General features: G+C 45.9%; 7 protein-coding genes across 7 annotated transcripts; 4 read left to right on the plus strand and 3 right to left on the minus strand.

Moving 5' to 3' along the window:
- Positions 1-138: 138 nt before the first annotated feature.
- Positions 139-2,284, minus strand: TRUGW13939_05507 (uncharacterized protein; the record flags this gene model as incomplete). The annotated part of the gene is made up of 5 exons (XM_035488670.1): positions 139-1,000; positions 1,067-1,680; positions 1,743-1,888; positions 1,948-2,028; positions 2,080-2,284. The coding sequence occupies 5 exons, from the start codon at positions 2,282-2,284 to the stop codon at positions 139-141; spliced, it is 1,908 nt and encodes a 635-aa protein (XP_035344563.1).
- Positions 2,285-2,840: 556 nt separating this feature from the next.
- TRUGW13939_05508 (uncharacterized protein) lies at positions 2,841-4,101 on the plus strand (the record flags this gene model as incomplete). Its single annotated transcript, XM_035488671.1, has 5 exons — positions 2,841-3,354; positions 3,406-3,509; positions 3,573-3,820; positions 3,907-4,016; positions 4,070-4,101. The coding sequence occupies 5 exons, from the start codon at positions 2,841-2,843 to the stop codon at positions 4,099-4,101; spliced, it is 1,008 nt and encodes a 335-aa protein (XP_035344564.1).
- A 1,099-nt stretch (positions 4,102-5,200) lies between these two features.
- TRUGW13939_05509 (uncharacterized protein) lies at positions 5,201-7,545 on the plus strand (the record flags this gene model as incomplete). The annotated part of the gene is made up of 4 exons (XM_035488672.1): positions 5,201-5,221; positions 5,290-5,549; positions 5,608-7,166; positions 7,235-7,545. The coding sequence occupies 4 exons, from the start codon at positions 5,201-5,203 to the stop codon at positions 7,543-7,545; spliced, it is 2,151 nt and encodes a 716-aa protein (XP_035344565.1).
- A 312-nt stretch (positions 7,546-7,857) lies between these two features.
- On the minus strand, positions 7,858-9,178 carry TRUGW13939_05510 (uncharacterized protein; the record flags this gene model as incomplete). Its single annotated transcript, XM_035488673.1, has 6 exons — positions 7,858-8,038; positions 8,086-8,258; positions 8,307-8,690; positions 8,739-8,849; positions 8,898-9,007; positions 9,070-9,178. The coding sequence occupies 6 exons, from the start codon at positions 9,176-9,178 to the stop codon at positions 7,858-7,860; spliced, it is 1,068 nt and encodes a 355-aa protein (XP_035344566.1).
- A 1,281-nt stretch (positions 9,179-10,459) lies between these two features.
- On the plus strand, positions 10,460-12,409 carry TRUGW13939_05511 (uncharacterized protein; the record flags this gene model as incomplete). The annotated part of the gene is made up of 10 exons (XM_035488674.1): positions 10,460-10,480; positions 10,538-10,586; positions 10,633-10,708; positions 10,759-10,949; positions 11,004-11,038; positions 11,101-11,221; positions 11,269-11,612; positions 11,672-11,794; positions 11,850-12,252; positions 12,309-12,409. Coding segments are annotated over 10 exons (1,464 nt in total), but the record flags the coding sequence as incomplete, so codon positions are not given.
- Positions 12,410-12,677: 268 nt separating this feature from the next.
- On the minus strand, positions 12,678-14,727 carry TRUGW13939_05512 (uncharacterized protein; the record flags this gene model as incomplete). Its single annotated transcript, XM_035488675.1, has 9 exons — positions 12,678-12,884; positions 12,939-12,974; positions 13,028-13,230; positions 13,289-13,355; positions 13,419-13,629; positions 13,687-13,852; positions 13,911-14,173; positions 14,229-14,401; positions 14,485-14,727. 9 exons carry the CDS (start codon positions 14,725-14,727, stop codon positions 12,678-12,680), a joined length of 1,569 nt encoding a protein of 522 aa, XP_035344568.1.
- A 581-nt stretch (positions 14,728-15,308) lies between these two features.
- Positions 15,309-18,627, plus strand: TRUGW13939_05513 (uncharacterized protein; the record flags this gene model as incomplete). Its single annotated transcript, XM_035488676.1, has 8 exons — positions 15,309-15,485; positions 15,564-15,655; positions 15,717-15,966; positions 16,020-16,148; positions 16,199-16,235; positions 16,288-16,406; positions 16,457-16,913; positions 17,189-18,627. 8 exons carry the CDS (start codon positions 15,309-15,311, stop codon positions 18,625-18,627), a joined length of 2,700 nt encoding a protein of 899 aa, XP_035344569.1.
- Positions 18,628-18,633: the final 6 nt, after the last annotated feature.

Here is an 18,633-nt window from a genome sequence, read left to right on the forward strand (position 1 = left end):
TGCGAGGGGAAGAAACAAGTAAATCCAGGAAATTACTACAGGGTTTCGCAAAGTGCCTTAGACTGGACATGACATAATATTTTAACAGTATTAACAAAGACGGAAAGAATCATTTTACTACACCCATAATTCTCTTTTTCAGGTTCTGTGCCCCAGAATCGATTTCATGACTTCCAACAAATTCAACTTGCATGTTTCATTATCCGGTTGCGACTGTGATCTCCATGCGACGAACCGGTCTGGTCTGACTAAAATGGCACCGGACTCATCCACGCCTCGCACGTTTTCCCACTCGAAGTAGACATCCTCCCAGTCCTGGCGGAACCCAATGGAATGGACATTAATCGATACACCAAGCTGAGTGGCAACGGCCTCTGCTGCCTGTTTCCAACCATTTCCACCAACGCCGGTGAAGATAGTAAACTCCCCATGTCCAGTAAGATCAATCGTCGATGTTGGCGCCGTGGGTATTGCTTTATTCAGCCACACATGAGGTACCCGACATCCTGGGTAGGTACTGGGACTGTAGTACAGCACGTCGTCCTTGGCGGCGGCGCCAGAACGAACGTAAGGCTGTTGTTCTTGTTCGTTATAGATGCCTGGACCGGTGTAAACCTGGCCCATTTCAACACCGAGACCATGAAACTCATGCGAAGTCTGAGTGATGGCATCTTGAAAGGCGCGGCGCTGCTTTCGCCCTTCTGGAGTTGCATCACTTAATGTATTCAGAACCTTTTGGCGATCCTCGACCTTCTCCGGCAAGGTGCCGAGAGCATTCCAGACATTAAAATGGTCACGAAACGCTTGATTCGCACGGGTGATAATGGAACGTCCGACGGGCTGACGTTCGATGCTGTAGCTGTCTAGCAGCGAGGGTGATGCGAGACCGTGGTGGACATATGCCACCTTCCAGGCGAGATTGAACGCATCCTGGATACAAGTGTTAGATCCGAGACCGTTCATGGGTGGGTGCCGATGAACTGCATCGCCAAGGCAGAAACTGATAAAATGGTCAGCGCATTCAAAGTGGGCACAAGATTTTTTGTAGTTAAATGGAGCAACTCACACGTTTCCTTGCGAATACTGCTCGGCTACAATCTCGTTAATGAACCATTTAGAAACGTCAAGGATTTCTGCCGGAGTGTCATCCCCGATGAAGTCGCGAACCCTCGATAGATATGCTTCTCTTGATGGCTGTATATTATGATCGCAGTCCCGGTTGGGAAACAAAATGAACATCCACTCATGCCATGGCTTGACCATCCGCACGATGCCCATCCACCCAAATTCTGGGTGTTCTTTGTCGGGCTGCATCACCCAGTGGAGATTTCCCCGTCGATGTTCAACGAGATGTGACAGATCAGCTCTGACGAGAACATTGATGGCCACCCCCTGACCAGGTTTAACCGAGAGAGGAAGATCCAGCTGCTTAACTATCTTGCTACGGGCACCGTCAGCCCCAAAAAGATATTTTGTACGCACTTGATACTCGGAATTTGAGATGTCGTCGCGGACGGTAGCTATAATTGATCCGCTTTCTGCTTCTCTCTCAAATGAGAGAAAAGATGTGTTGAACCGGGTCTTGAATCCTTTAAGTATAGCACGACGAACTAAAGCGGGTTCCAGGAGAGTTTGAGGCAGATCAACTGGGGAGCATGGGCTTGCATTCTCATAGTCACCCTGTGAGGAATCTTGTCAACGACATTCGGGTTAAATATTGTATATAAACAAATGCGGAATACCTTTCTGCTCGGTGAATTGCCCCAGGAATGAATTCTGGCGTATTCTTCACCTGCCATGCTATGACACCATCTTGTGTGAACCATGCAATTTCCCTTGGAAGACAAAGCTTCAAGTTCTTCATCAAGTCCTATGTCTCGTAGACACTCTAAATTTGCCTGGTTACTTGCTAAATCCTAAACACAATATTGTATATTGGAAACATACCCATAGCCGCCATGTTTGTAATATGTGCACGAGGTGTGTTTGCAGTTCCAGGGGCAGCACTTATCATGAGCCCTTTCAGTCCTATTTCCAGTTAGGGTTTTTCTTGCAACTCCATCAAATACCTTGACTTACCGTAACTTCCGAGAAAACATGCCAGTGACGCCCCTGCCGGCCCAGCACCGACAATTAAGAATTCAGTATCTACCAATCCATTTCTTGCTTGATCTGCAGAAGAAAAAGAGCTTAAACTAGCTCCATTTTGAAGACTATTTCCAGGGCCAGAACTGCTTCTAGCAACAAGACCGTTCAGAATACCATTCCCAGTAGACGACGCCATACCAAACTTTCGGGTTCGAGAGGATGAAACTGCTGAGAAAGGTCTTATTTGAATCAGGATGTGAGCACGATGCGCGCGAACAGATAAATAAGGACTTGGCGAAAAAATGCCGGTTCTAGGTCGGAAGCACATGTAACCTGGCCGTGGCATTTCGAAGTTCCAATTCCCACAGTTACGATATGAGTGTTATATGTGCTGTTGACACAAGACATAAGACGAAAATTTGTCTTTACAGACAATATACATGGCTTTTGCGGATAAACCGTTTTCGAATGTGCTTGTTTTGCCCTAACTTGAAATTGACCGAAGATAGTCCGAGGGGTAATATAATAGCCATATCAATCAAATGACCAAAGCTTCGCATATCCGTAATTCCGCAAGCCACTTACGCCTTTCTACGATTTCTTTCTCCTACGGTAGCTGTTAATGAAAGTTCTCGGCACGAATATTGAGCACCTCCTCCTCTATGGGGACAGGACATATATACCCTCGACCACTGGACATATCTTCAGATTTACCTTTCCACTTCTTATCTCTATTATTAAATCACGAAAACATGACTGAACCACATCAAATCAATATAGTTCGCATTGCGCATGTCTTTTACGTTCATAAAGAAATTGACAGGGCGTTAGAATTTCTGCTAGAGTTCGGGTTGCGACAAGTCAAACGTGTGGGGAAATCGATATATTTTCGTGGTACTGGTCCTGATCCATTTGTGTATTGTGCACAAGAGGGTGACGAAGACCGCTTCGGAGGTGTAGCATTCGTGGTCGAGTCGGAATCCGATCTTGAAGCCGCCCAGGCGCTCCCCGGTGCCAGCGCGATCTACCCCTTGACCGATGCACCTGGTGGTGGGCGCTGTGTCACTTTTCATGACCCCGTCGATAAATTTCCCTTTCACCTAGTGCACGGCCAGACTTTACAGGAAGATGTGAAAGCATTTCCCCAGCTGGAGTTCAATTTCGTAAGGTTTAGCTTCTTCCTCACGCTTATGCGTCCTCCTGACACCTCTAGCCAACACAAAAACACCGACCGGCGAACAAAACTCAAAGATTCCAAAAAGGTTGGTAAATATTCAACGTTCTTATTGAGCCTGTAATAACTGTTATTATACATAGGTCCTGCTCCAGTGCACAAACTAGGTCACTTTGGAATGTGTGTCACCAATTTTGCCAAAGCGTACGACTTTTATACCTCCCACTTTAATTTCAAACCTAGCGATGTCAGTAACCTACCAGTTTTTCCCGCACACTAGAGTGACTAACAACTCAAAAACACTCTACAGCTTGTCTATGAGCCTTCTACTGGGCGAGATATAACCGCCTTCCTCCATCTTGATCGGGGATCCGAGCTTGTTGATCACCATTGCTTTTTCTTCTTCGAAGGACCAAAGTCCCATGTACACCATTCCTCTTTTGAGACCCATGACTTCGATACCCAGGTACTGGGTCATGACTGGCTCCGTGGTAAAGGGTATGAGAATTGCTGGGGCGTGGGCCGTCATATCATGGGCAGTCAAATTTTCGATTATTGGTGAGCTTATCCTGTGATATTGCCTTCTTCAGCAGCCGAAAGGAAGGAAGAAAGAGACAGCCAGAAAAAATGACTGATATTGCAAGGTTTGACCCGTCTCGTTTCATTGTGGAGCATTACGTTGATGGCGACTTGGTCAATGATGAAAGCCCCGTGAATCGGTCTCCGGCCACACCCGGTAACTTGCATGTCTGGGGTAGGTTCTGTTGCCAATTCAACGACATTGTACATATACTGATTAGCGACTAGGCCCGGATCTGCCACCTACCTTTATGCATTGACGTGTAGCACCAAATTTGGTATTGCTCTGCCGATATAAACCCGGCTAGTTGAATAATATAGTGAGCACTAACTATATCTATGATTTCTACGAATATTCTCGGCTTGTTGTTCTATGTTCATCAATGCACTCCTATAAATTCCAATCAGTTTACCTGTGCAAATTCATGCGAAAACAACTCATCCATCCTTGCCTAGAGCAGTAAGCAGTCCACCTGTAAATAGACTCGGAATTTCCCCATATTGAATGCCAGAGAAGGCAATCCCCCCGGTGGTTTATTTCTGTATATACAGCAACACATGTAAGCTGAATGTTCCGGCAAACGGTCACATATCGGAAACAGAGAAAAAGATGGAAATGCGGAGTATGTGGGACCGATGTGGGGTTTCCCCACGAAGACCCGAGCCGGAGTAATTTCGGGGCATCTTCGTGGGAACCTTAAATTTAGGTCATTTCTAACCAAAATTGTCTCCAACTCTCCTCTAGAATGTGAAGTCGTCAGAGAAAACAAGAATAACCCAGTCGTCGATTGCGGGGTACCCCGGACTCCGGAGAGTATATGAATAATACGTGTTTTGCTACGCGCGTTCTTTCCTACAGCAGCGTCATAGGCCGTATCCATCACACTAGAGATGCACGATTCACCTGAAAATTATGTGAACAAGCGGTCTTTGGCCCATAGCCCCGATGAGGGCCGTTGTCGCAAGTCGGATATTGCCTGCTACTCGTGTCGCCGGTTTGTTGAAATGTTCTGTTCTTGTAAAAAAAAATCGTTGCTAACTATTGATAGGCGCAAGGTTAAGTGGTGAGTCCAAGTCACTGTAGCACTATCGGCTTATTTCTCACATCAGCAGCGACCGTCGGTATCCCCATTGCTCAGTATGCAAAGAAACAGCTGAGATCTGCAGCTATCCTCAAGGGCCATTGAAGCCAGGTCCGAAATTAGGTACTGCTACATAGAACTGTCCCCTTTTAGTACGACCCATTATGTTGACTCGTGCCTCGAGGATCGTCAAAACGCCCTCGAAAGCGGCCATACCGAAATGACATGCAGTCAAAACAAAAACACCTAAGTGATGTGTCGAATTCTCCATTACAAGATGCCTCAGCCTCAACAGGATGTGAGCCCAATTTTCAAGAGAGGGGGGCGACAGCAATACCTTGCTCATGTCACCGATCTCTGACTCAGGAAGATTCCCGCCCTGGGCCTCAAGGTGTTGTCTTCGATGAGGTGAATAACCTAGATGGCCATGGACAGAGCAAAGTAGATTCGCGCAATTCACATTACTATATGCACGAACTCTCTTTTATTTTACACCCGGCCCATGATCATCCCTCCCCTGATCAAGCACAGCAAACGAATACGGCCAGGTATATCGAGCAAGAGTCGAGTCGACTACAAAAATTATGTAGTACTTTGGGAGTCTCACGTGAGGTTTTAGGATTGATGTGAGACACTTTTCCGCAACACGAACGAATATTTGACTATCCACTAACCTTATTTCAGGGTCAATGTTTATTTCGATAACATGGTGGCGGTTAATCTATTCCGCGAGCCCTATTTTCACCAAAAACTCTCAGAAGCGGTGCCGATATCGGAAACCTATGCCCTGTTCGCAGCAATGCTGGCCTTCGCCGCTCGGTTCTGTTCCTCGCGGATTAATGCTGAGTGGAACCCAGGGTTGGAGGATGTAAAAGACATTCATCTTCGATCCCAGGATTTCTTAACTCTGGCATTCACCCATATCGATAATGCACTTGAAGAATACGACGATGACCCCCCCTCTCTGGGTGTTCTCCAAGCTCTTATAATTGCTACGCATTGCCAACTGACTCAAGGTGTGCGTGGGAAGGCGTGGAGATCACTCGGGAAATGTATTCGACTGGCCTACGAGCTAAATCTACATCTGGTAGATTCCGATGAGGTTGGGGACATTGCGGATGTAGATGCACGACGCTGGTGCTGTCAGGAAGAAAAGCGGCGTGCTTGGTGGGCGACCTGGGAGATGGATGTATTTGCCAGCACCATACGACGGACGCCTCCCGCAATAGATTGGTCCCAGATGGAGACATTACTCCCTGTCGAAGACCAATACTGGTTCGAGGGCCGACCGCAGGTTAGCTGTTTTATGGATCTTGATCCAACCTGCCGATGGAAGCGTCTCCATGAGTGCGGCAACCAATCTTCCAAGGCCTGGTTCCTAGTCGTCAATTCTTTCATGAAGGAGGCTCAGCGAGTCTCCGCTCCTCGAAGCCTGCCATTTCGGGATTTACGACACAATCATAACCACCGGCGGCCGAACGCTGGTCAGCAGTTTTCCAGGCAGACAGGAAGTTGTGGCGAGGCAGCTCAAAGGCTCGATACATTGGCCAATTCTGTTCGTTGCTTAGTGATGGTTCTGCCGGAACATTTGCGATATCACAATCAGTTCCTTGACTTTCACGCTCGCGTACCAGGACAAAGCTCATCAAGTCGTCAACTTCACTGCTCGATTTACAACACGTACGTCATGACACAACTCGCTAGGTTAATGATATACAGATCTGGTGCCTTTCGGAACCTGAACTCGAGATCGTGGCGCGAAAAGGGCTCGAGCAATCCAGAAAAAGACACACATGAGCGCAATTCCGCATCGACCGCAGATAACCTAGCCTTGGCTCAGTACTTTGAAGCAGCCGATAATATCCTCACGATTATTACCCGAAGCTGTGATAGTCATATTCAATACATCAACCCTTTTCTGTCCAGTACTATTTGGCTCGCATCTGCTGTCCAGATACTCCATAAGGAAGTTGAACGTGATGAGGCAAGCCGCACCTTGATCAGGTCCAAATTTGATGTTCTTCATATGACATATTTAAAATGTGTCTCGTTTTGGAATATTCATACGGCTTTACAGCAGAATCTCGAGGCTCTAGAGACGGAGCTAGGAAATAACAATTGCTTCAATCATGCGAAACAAGTGCAATCACTGAACACTGATCCCCATACCGGAGAGGGCTCTCAAATGCAACCTGCGACATGCGTTTCAATTGATACAAATCAAGCGATTTTTGGTCCTAAATGTGAGTGAAGGATACCTTTAAGGCACAATGGTTTACATTTACTAACTCTCGTTTGCGTTTGACCGAAGTCTCTACCGTGGAAAACATAGCCAATGCGGCTATATTACCGGATGAATATCAACACCTGCCATCACTACCAGAGACTGCTCTTTCGACACTGGCTGGTGGCGTCGAAAAGAATGGCAGCGAGTGTAACTATCTACAACATTCTGAAATACCCACGCCGGCCACGATTCCCTACACATTGCCTACAACAGATCAAGCATCTCCATCGAGACTAGCATATCTATCAATATTCGATTACATGGATCTTCCTTATTTTGATGGACAGGATCCAGCTTTCGATACGTATTCTACCAGGCAGCAGACAGACTACTAATTTTAGCTTTAGGGATGGGTTTCACAATGTATAAGATACTAAGAATTGACTAGTTTCTTGAAACATATTAAACATTTTTGTAGTAGACTAGCAGGTGCGTTCTAATCATAGGAAGACGTAAAACTCCCAAGCAATCATATATTTTCAAATTTGGATCAGTCATGGACCCTGGGAACAGATTAAATTGGGAATATAGGATGCTGTGTAGCGGTCGAATTCACTCGAAATTGACCCGTCGCCTCCATATCGATCAATGCAGGTAAATATTAATATTTATATCGCAAAAATACTCGACGAGGTAATCTTTTTAACCTAACTGTATCTCCTTTGCAAGTTAATCCCAAGCGTGGTGGTGGGCACCGCAGCCACCCATTCCAGGCGTGGTGGAAGTGTAGCTTCAGTATCGGCGCTTATAAATGAGTATTCTCCTGGTTTCAGACAATAATTTTTTAAAACCTGACTGACGGATAAATATAGCTCTAGGTAGGAAAAGCTGTCTTCTGTTAGACCTTGTTCTTGGGAATTTCTTGAGAAACTTACTGTATTCCGATGCATGTCGACGGCCCCTTGGAGAAGGGGATATAGTAATCATCTCGCAGAGAATTCAATGGGTCTGTCTTGTCGGTGAGCCATCGACTGGGACGGTAGGACATTGGGTCCAGAAAGGCGATCTCGTCTCGAAGGTACCAGATAGGAGAGCTCGAAACAATAGTCTTGTTTATTAGCTTATAACTCAATTTTGACTCTACATAAGAACATACCCCTCCTGGAAGAAACTTCCCTGCTAGCCTCGTTCCTTCACGAGGCACAACCCTAGGCAACATAGCTGCAGCGGCGCCTGTCCATCTGATACCTTCCTTGACACAAGCCACCAATCTCGGTATGGCCTCGAGTTGTGCCATATCAGTTGGCCATTCTGCAGTTGCAAGATCGGAGGCCAGTTCTTCTTGAAAGGTCTGGTTTAGCGATAATGCCCAAAGGATATGGGCTAATGTAGCAGAGGTCGTGTCTGTGCCCGGCCCCAGCATTTCCTTTGCCTCGGAAACAGCCGCTTGGAATGGCATTTGCCCTCTGATCATTGTGTTTATAAATGATGTTTCTACCTTTTTTCCATTTTCGGTCCTTCTGGAATGTTCATCTGTCCACTAAAATAAGTCAGTAGATAATATGCAAAACGAGTAGTGTAGTAATACCTGGTCAAACTGTTTGGTTACAGAAGTTGAGCGTGACTCTCGACCAAATAGTCGGAAGCAGAGTTTCTCCAGAAAGCCCCATATAGCCATCGCTCTTGGGAAGTTCACGCTCTATTCCATTCAGCGATGAAACCGACTGGCAAAAAGGCCATTACTCACTATAGGCATCGTGCAAGATTTCATGTCATTGTTATGAATGATATCAAGTAACTCTCTTGACCTTTGGAGAGAGTCAATAGCCCCGATTGTAGTTCCAAAAGCAAATCGAGCTATTCATATCAATTAATGTCAGAATACTTGGATATTGACGAATGCGTATACAAAAACTCACAGACGATATCAGCTTCCAGAGCTCGGCATGTTGGAATCAAATCAATCCGCCCTTTCTGGTTCAATTGATACATAATATGCGAAAACTTTGATATTTCTTCAAGCATCATTGACGTCAAAGCAGGTACCTTGCTTCTATTGAAAACAACTCCCATGTTTCGACGGCGATGTGCATGGTCTTTAGGATCCCTAATAGATTGTCAGAGCACTACATTCAATGTTGATTCCTTGCAACCGACATACGTAATTGAAAACAAAGCAGGATATCCGTCTTGCACAAACTGACTATAGACCTGTGGATCCTTTACAAAGGCACTCCCAGGAGCATGGATAGCCTTGTATATCTCCAATGAGTAGAATGATACATGGGTAGGCCCTATTCTCACTAGGGGACCTGATCATAGTCAAATTTCCGTACGGTTTCTGTTGTTTTTTTTTGGTTTTTTTTTCTCTAAATTCAGGAACGCACCAAACTTTTTATGTAACTCTGGTAGCTTTAGTGTAATTTTTCCATTGTGTTCTGTGAGAAACTTCCATGCAAGCGACGATAATGGTGAGAGGAAACTAGCATTAGGAATGGCAGATAGGGGTGAAAGGAGGTACGTGTATGCAACCTGTTTAGTTAGTTCATTGTACCAGTTATTCGAGGAATAATTAATACCCATAGAATAATCCAAAGCAATATAGAAAAGCCAGTCACGATAAGATAATTCATTCTTCACGTGTGTCTGAAAGGTCTCTCTGGGCCCCGGAAGTCCGTTGATTTGCGAGGAGACTCAATAAAACAAGAGAAACTGCAGGGGGAATATCGATTGGCATATCTAGGTACAGTAATAATATGCCCTCTTTAAGAAGCATTTCTGCCGCGTAATCTAGTCAATCTAATTCCACGAGATAGTGTTAAATTCTCGCTAGCGAGTCACGTCATCGTTCCCACTAAACTCGCTGTATGGCGCCATATTCTAAGACACTAAATAAGGTCGTTTTCTTGTCAAGGCCAATTATATTGATGCTATAATCAAAATATTATAAGAACTTTAAGACAGTCGACTCGTTTGCGGGGAAAGTCTAGGTGACGGTGCTAGTAGACGCGGCAGGATTAACTTGGTATAAATGGCGTGACGTGAATTATAGGTGTACCAACTTAATAAAACTTGATGCTTCATATTGACTTCCGGTTTATTTAGAAGCTGTCTATCCCCATCATACTCATTAACCGGTAATCCATCTCTGGCAATCCCTCCACACGTCAACGGTACAGATCATGGCAGACTACGAAGACAGCAAGGTCAATGTAGAGAACGAGACACAAAAGAATGATGAAATTACTCTTGTACTACTGCATATACACATTTAAACTATGGACATAATTTTCTAATGCGCATATTTAGGAGAGGCTTGGTTACAAACAAGTACGTTGCCATGTTTACATAACGGATCTTGGCGGTTAATCAGTCCTTGAAAAATAGGTGCTCCATCGCTCATATTCACTCTTTGAAAATTTCTCGACCTCCTTTGGTGAGTCCATTAGTGGGATTATTCTTTCAGATCTAATGAGAAATAGCTGCTCTTTACTTCGTTGGTGGCGTGCGAGTAACCTTCTCGACCGGCATTGCTGCAGGAGGTCCTCTCGCCTACTGGTAAGAGCGTCACGATTTATACTCTATTCCTAGAATAACTTTGTTTTTAGGACGAGCTATATTATCACCTGCTTTTTCACATTCATTACTGCTGCAGTGATTGCAGAGGCTTGTTCTGCATCCCCATCTGCAGGCTCTATTTACTTGTGGGCAGCGGAAGCTGGTGGTCGTCGATTTGGGCGCCTCTTCGGCTTTATCGTGGCTTGGTGGAGTACGACAGCATGGACTACTTTTTGTGCCAGTATGATTTCTTCCTCAAACCACGTTCATACTGATGTTGACTGGTGAGATCAAGGTAATACGCAATCCGCAGTAAACTACATGCTTTCAGTGAGTACAGCCACACACTATCTAACCTCGCCTTCCATACAAGTTGAATTAATAGACTATAGGAGCTGGTGGTATTTAATGTGGACTTTCCCACCGACACATCCAACATTCGATTTCGCGCTCTCCAATGGATATGCACCGAAGTCCTACTCGGCCTCGCGGCGCTTATGAATCTTGCATCTCGTATGACCCCCTATATCTGTGGCCAGTGACGACACTAATAATCATAGCTCGTGTATTTCGCTACATTTTCTGGCTTTCTACAGGAGCCGTGTTTCTCGACTTTGTCCTCAACCTTGTATGGCTTCCGATAGGAGCCCACGAAACTTATGGACTTCGTACAGCCGAGCAAGCATTCATGACCACATATAACGGCACTGGAGCTCCGGCTGGGTGGAATTGGTGTCTTTCATATCTGGCTACAGCAGGTATTCTAATCGGCTTCGATGCATCCGGTCATGTTGCCGAAGAAACCAAAAATGCGTCTTTGAATGCAGCAAAGGGGATTTTTTGGAGTACAGTTATCAGCGGCATCTTAGGGTTCAGTGCCGTGATTCTGTTCTTATTTGCATCAGTAAGATACAATCATTATATCTTTCGTCCAATGGCTAAAACCATATGTATTCGTGACAGCCTCCCATTGATCTACTGTTTTCTTATGACGCTCCCCAACCATTCGTACCTCTTTATGCTGCGGCCTTGGGTCGAGGAGGGCATGTTGTCATGAACATTCTCTCTGTTGTGGCACTATGGTTGGTAAGTTGTGTTTCTTGCCGACATCGATCTGCCAACCTGGTCTAATTAATAGTAGAACACCGCAATTGCCATCACCGCAGCTTCTCGTCTCGTCTTCGCCGTTGCTCGTGATGGCGTCCTCCCTCTCTCGAAATGGGCTTCTCAAGTCTCAGAGGAAGGCCAGCCTCGGAATGCCGTTGTTGTCGTCTGGGCTGTTAGCGCTCTTATTACATGCACTATCTTGCCTTCGGCGGTTGCTTTTACATCTCTGGTTTCTGCAGCAGGTGTACCTTCGGCCGCTGCATACGGGTTAATCAGTCTAGGGCGGCTGCTCGGTGATACTGACAAAGTGAAGCCGGCATGGTCTCTGGGGAGATGGAGTAAGCTATTTCAGGCTATTTCGGTGGTGTGGAATGGATGGGTCGTGGCTGTGCTCTATTCGCCTTATGAGTTTCCAGTTGATGCATCAACATTGAATTGTAAGCTCTCACACTCACAAGAATAAAAAAAAGTTTCAACGCTAACGTTATACAAGATGCCCCGATAATTATGGCTATTGTCACAATTTTTGCCTTGTTTTCATGGTTCTTGACACCTGCTTCTATCTGGCTGCCTCTGGGTCGAGTCAGTCAATGATTCATTCTCTTTCAAAGAATAATCGATACAAATTAACTTGGTAATTTTAGTCTGTTAGTTAACAAATAAGTCCTGGATATCAATTTATTTTGGTAGTAATACCTCTATACATATTATCTACCTATACAGACAGACCATTGCAACGAAATATTGACCACACGACCACTTCAAACATTGGCATAAACATTTGAATATACACGTACTAGAGAACGTATCGACTGTGAGAAGTCAGCTATAAAATAACCCCAATGGAACAACCGGAAAATACCTACAACGTCAAGTTTTCTCTATCTGTCAAATCAAGTTGATTATTGTCCACCACCTGAGTGACCTTGGTACCGTTGTCGCTAAGTGTCTCAACAAGCCCATCATCCCGCACTTGATTATCTTCTACAAGTCTGTCGCGGCGCTTGTTTTCTCTTTGGAGAAGGATCCTCAGGGCTACTATGCAGATCGAAGGCAGGATTGCAGCGACCTAGAAACTGTGAGTTTGCAACATTGAGACACTAAAAAAGGTCTTGACACTTACCACGAGTAAAATAATCCAAGTGGGTCGATATCGTGGCTAGAGTATGTGAATTAGCGCTTGGGATTATAAAAGCGAGGGCTGGTACGTACTTTCCATTGCGGTTGGAAGAGCTGGGGTGATATAATATTGCCCAGTCCATATCCAATATGGTACAGTGCAATAACAGTAGTCTTTTTTGTATGGCCAGCCGATGCATTAGCAGCCCAGATCATCACAACTGCATATGCAATCCCAGTGGTTGACCGGAGCCATATGCCAACAATCAGACCCCAACGATTTGACCACGGAAGACCTTGGGAAGATCAATATGTGCAAATAATGAATTTATTTGCAGAGGCCAATGGACTTACTTAAGAGAAGTATACTCGAGAGTGCTCCGGGTATATACGAAGCAAGTGATATCCAGGCTCGACAGTTCTTTTTTGGAGTCAGTAACAACGATCAAGTTTATCCAAATTTATCAGCAAACCATGAACTTACTCTAGTCTTGTACAAGACCAATGCCGCAGAAATAAGACACACAAAGGAGACAGCTCCAGTCACTGTGCCAAGGAGGGTTGTTTGTAGAACCGAAAACCCGAATGAGTTTATAATCAACGAATATTGATTTGTGAGCCCATTGGCCATTTCTTGAGACCAGGCATGGAGGAAGAATAGCCACGTTTTGGTGTCTTTAAGCGCCTCGACAAATCTGTAACTCTAGTCAGTTTTCGTTTTGTTTCCGTGTATCTTTCGCAAGGCGACTTACTGGTATTTCTTAAATGTCTTTTGCTCAATGCCAGAATGGTTCTGTTTTATCCTCAGAACCGCTTGTGCCCGCTCCTCATATGTCAGGAATTTGGCATGTAAAGGGCTATCCGGGAACAAAAAATAGACAAAAACACCAAATATGACTGTGATAGTGCCGGTAATAACTGCAAACTATCAGCATTTACTTCAAAAGGGAGAAGGAAAAGAAGGAGGAAAACCAACCCATAAACCACCTCCAAGGAGCAAATCCATCGGTATCAATCCAAAGCACACCGTAGGACAGCAAGCCCGATGTTATAGGACTTGCATTCCCGATTGACCACATTATCGGCATCATGACAGCTTGTTCTTGGTAGGTGAAAAACATCGACATGGAGAGAAGAAAGGCCGGGACGATGCAGGCTTCGGACAATCCAAGCAAAAATCGAACCACAAACAGAGAGGCGAAGTTATTACAAGGAATATGGAGAAGCGTAATTCCGCCCCTACAAGGTGTATTAGCAGATGTATTAGCAGAAACCACTGGCATAAAACACTAACCATATTACCAGATTGCCAGCCAACCACTTGGCTACCGGGAACTTCTGCAAAGCCCAGTTTTGCGGCCATTCTGCTAGGAGATAACCAAAGTAGAAAATAGAAGACAGCCAGTTATACTGAACTGAATTGAGGTGAGCGTCAGTCATGAAACCGAGAATCGCCGAGTTGCCCAGCTTGAATCTCAATTAGCCCACCGACACAGCATATCAATTGATAGAATGTTTTGCGCAACATTGAAGATAATGTAGAAACTCACCGTTTGTTTATCAACATACATCAGATGATATCCAATGCACAAAAAAGGCAAAATCCGCCATAGGCATTTGTTTCGGATTCGCCGTGCTTCTTCCGGCGTTGGGTCTGTTACTTGGAGTTTTTGAAAGAGCTTATAACTCTCATCAGCAAAGCGATCGGAGAGAACGTGTAAATCGTCGCCATTATTCTCAACCCCCAAAGGCGTGGTGGTTGTTTCCGACCCGACTTTCTGGATTCGCGACATGGTGAACAACAGTGAAAGTGGTTTATGGTTGACGATTACTGAAAACGGGCATTATTCTCCCCAATATACTGCTTTAAAAAAACTCCTGCTTCGTAATCAGGGTATAATATATCGCCTTTTTTCCTTTTTCTTTTTTTTTTGGAGCGGGGTCGGCGTTTGTATGTTTCGTGTTACGCAATTCTGTCGGATGGTATAGTACATAATAATATATGGTCAAACCCCGAATTTAATCTTCTAAATACATGTAGACAGAAACTAGCAAAGTCTCCATATTGTGAAGCTAGATCATCTCTGCCAGTGGGAGCTGATAGCCATGCCGTGGCGTCAATATGGTGCTGGTGACGTGCTCGTCCTCTATAGTCTCTCGGTGGTTGTCCGATATGCAGATTAACCCCTCATAAGCTGCAGGATGATAAAATAACAGCTATGATAGTTCCACGTGGTTTGTACTTCTTTTTTTTCTTTTAATTGTATGAATATTTCTTTTCCCGTGGTAAACCGATAAATCCGTGATATTATCCTAACGTATCAAATAAAGCTGTGGATGTTCTCAGGATAATCAAAAAAAAAAAAAAAAAAAAATGTCAGACAACAATCCCAAGCTCCGAGTCCTGATTGCAGGAGCCGGTATCGCCGGCCTCGCAACGGCGATAGCAATCAGTCGCATCTCAGATATTCCAGGCGGCGTGGATATACAGCTCTACGAACAGGCTCCTGAGCTGACTGAAATCGGAGCCAGCATTGCACTAAGCCCTAATGTGAGTCAAGTTATATTCTATCTGAATACTGCAACTACTTGGATTGTATTGGGAAACTGACTTTGCAATCTTACCCAGGGCATGCGCACGCTGGAAAGACTCGGGGTACACAATGCTCTCTCGGATGAGGTTGGCTACAGAGGTCCAAGTGGAATACCCCAAATATTTCGGTATGAATATGGCCATCATATGAACTTTCAGTCAAAGCTAATCGCTTTGTTCTTTTTCAAGGCATTGGAAATCAAACCAGGTTCTCAGTGTCGACACGCACACCAACGTGCCTAATCCTCGGCACCATACCACGCGCTTTCACAGAGGGCATTTGCATGCTGCTTTGCAAGAGCACGTACCGAGAGACTCGATACACCTGGGCAAAAAGGTGGCGCGTGCAGCTGCCACCGAAGATGGTGTCACGCTCTATTTTGAGGATGGGACAGAGGCTCATGGAGACTTGCTGATTGGGGCTGATGGTATCAAGTCGGTTAGTACAGAAGCATTATTTAACAAAAAGAAGGGGTTTAACTGCTTCAACAGAAAACAAGGCAATCCTTTATCCCAGAATACAAATTGAGATTCACCGGCAAAGTCTTTGCGAGATCCACGTTTGATGCGTCTTTGGTTGAAGGCAAAATCCCAGAATTGCCCATTGATTCCATGCATTGGGTATGTTCATCTTTCTAGCATATAACCACTGGAAGCTAACAGCTATTTAGTGGGGACCAAAGGATAATTTCTTTGCATCGAGACTGGGTATGTCTTATCCCTTCGTGTCTTGGTAGTATGTTTTTTTAACAAACCGCAGGCAAGAACCAGTACACCACAGTCGGTGCCTATGAAGACGGACGTACCACCGAGGAACTAGAAAAAGAAGTAGACTGGAACCAGCCCGGCAACGTGGAGAGACTACGAGAGAAGTACAGCGTAGGTGCAACCCAGCTATAAAGTCATCCTCCAGCTAACGAACCACTCAGAACTGGAGCCCCGTAGTGAAAGCACTGGCCGAAGCAACACCGTACTCTCGCCTATACCCCAATTATGCCGGCGATGCGCTTCAGACATGGATTCTCTCGCCACGGGTAACCCTCGTCGGCGACGCTGCGCATACTCATGGTGGTGCATTTGCTGCGGGGGGGTCTCTGGCCCTCGATGACGCTTTTGCCCTAGGTCTCGCTCTCAAACATACATTTTTTTCTTTGAGTGGTACCTCCTCGTCGATAAAGAAAGCTCTAGAAATTTACGACCAGACCAGACGACCACACACTGGCAGGTTGCTGGCGATTGTGCATGGACTTGTCAATAAAAAGGCAGAGGAGTTACAATCGCCTGAGGAAGAAGATGTGGCACTTGTTGCTAGAATAAAAAATAGACCAGATACCGAATGGTTATCAGAACACGAGGTGGTGGAGGCATTTCAGCGTGTTGTTGAAGGTCTTGAGAGCAGGGAGAATAAGTTATGATCTGATAACATGGAATAGATAGCATAGACATGAAATATATATATATATATTTTTTTTCAATTGTTTTTCAAGAAATTTTTATAGATCAAAATGCCAAGCCATGCTGAGTCATCCATCAAACCCGCCTACATGTGATCTCAAACTTTCAGAAATCCAGATCCAACTCGCGACAAAGCAAAGCGACAGCTTCTAATTCCGCCAATGGTTCCATCACGAACCAAGTAACTCCTCTTTGATCTTTTCGAGTTTCCGCGGCTGGCGCTCTCCAACGCCGATCGACAATGCCGCCGCCCTTTCCATCTGCGCATCGCGGCATGACCGCAAATCCGCTAAAGCCAGTCAAACGATATCGCCCGGGCAAAGCGCTTGTTGAAGAGGAGCATTCTTCAGAGGAAGAATCCGACGATGAGGAACAGATTGCACAGGAAGAAGAACGGCGGAAACAGGAAGAGGCGGCAAAACGTCGCCAAAGACCTCCACCGAAAGCGTCTTCTTTTCCGAGGGGTGGAGGAGGAGGAGCGGGCAAGATTACAAAGGGTGTTCGGAATGTTCAAATAGAAGAAGAAGAGGATGATGATGATGAAGGGTTTGTTACAGAGGAGGAGGATGAAGAACCGACACCGGCCGCCGTCGCAAAGCCAACAGCAATTACACAAGAACCCGCCATTCCAGCTCCTGCAGAAGAATCAGAAGAAGAATCAGAAGAAGAGTCCTCCGAAGAGGAGAGTTCCGAAGACGAGCAACCAAAAAGAGTCCTTCTCCGACCTACATTCATAAAAAAGGACAAGCGGAAAGAAAACGGGCAAAACAGCGCCGACCAAGTCGCAGTTACAGATACAGCAGCCGACGCAGAGGCGCGACGAGCCCAACGACAGGAACTAGCCAACGACCTCGTGCGCGACCAGCTTGAGAAGGAAGCAGCCGCGAGGGTTGCCGGCAAGAAAGCATGGGACGAGGACGAAAACGTCGCGGCCGAGGAAGAGGCGCTGGACGACCACGACGGGCTGGACCCAGAGGCGGAGTATGCAGCGTGGAAACTACGAGAACTCAAACGAGTCAAGAGACAGCGCGAAGCGATTGAAGAAGCAGAAAAGGAGCGCGAAGAACTCGAGCGGCGGCGGAATCTCAACCCGGAAGAGCGCGAGCGCGAAGATCGAGAGTTTATCGACAAGCAAAAGGAAGAAAGAGAGGCCAGTCGCGGTCAGACGGGTTTCATGAAACGGTATTTCCACAAGGGGGCTTTCTTCCGAGACGATCTTGAAAAAGAAGGCCTGGACAAGAGGGATCTTATGGGCGCTCGGTTTGCAGACGATACCAGCCGCGAGGTCTTGCCCGAGTACATGCAGATACGCGACATGACAAAACTTGGAAAGAAAGGACGAACGAGATACAAGGACCTGCGCTCCGAAGACACGGGGCGATGGGGAGACGGGTTCAGCGATCGACCGAGACGGCCACGAGACGAGAATCTGGTCGGCATCACCGACGAACGATTTCTGCCGGATAGCAACCGGCGAGACGAGAGCACAGGGCCAACAGGCGCCAATGCGAGCGCTGTCAGGGAACGTCGTCCGCGAGACCACAGCAGAGATAGGGACAGGCATCGAGACGACGAGAGGGACTATCGGAAAAGAAGCCATTCGCCTGACGAGGACCGAGACAAGCGTCGTCGGGTGGAGAGTTGATGTACA

The sequence above is a fragment of the Talaromyces rugulosus genome, chromosome III, assembly GCF_013368755.1.
Source record: "Talaromyces rugulosus chromosome III, complete sequence".
Lineage (NCBI taxonomy): Eukaryota > Fungi > Ascomycota > Eurotiomycetes > Eurotiales > Trichocomaceae > Talaromyces > Talaromyces rugulosus.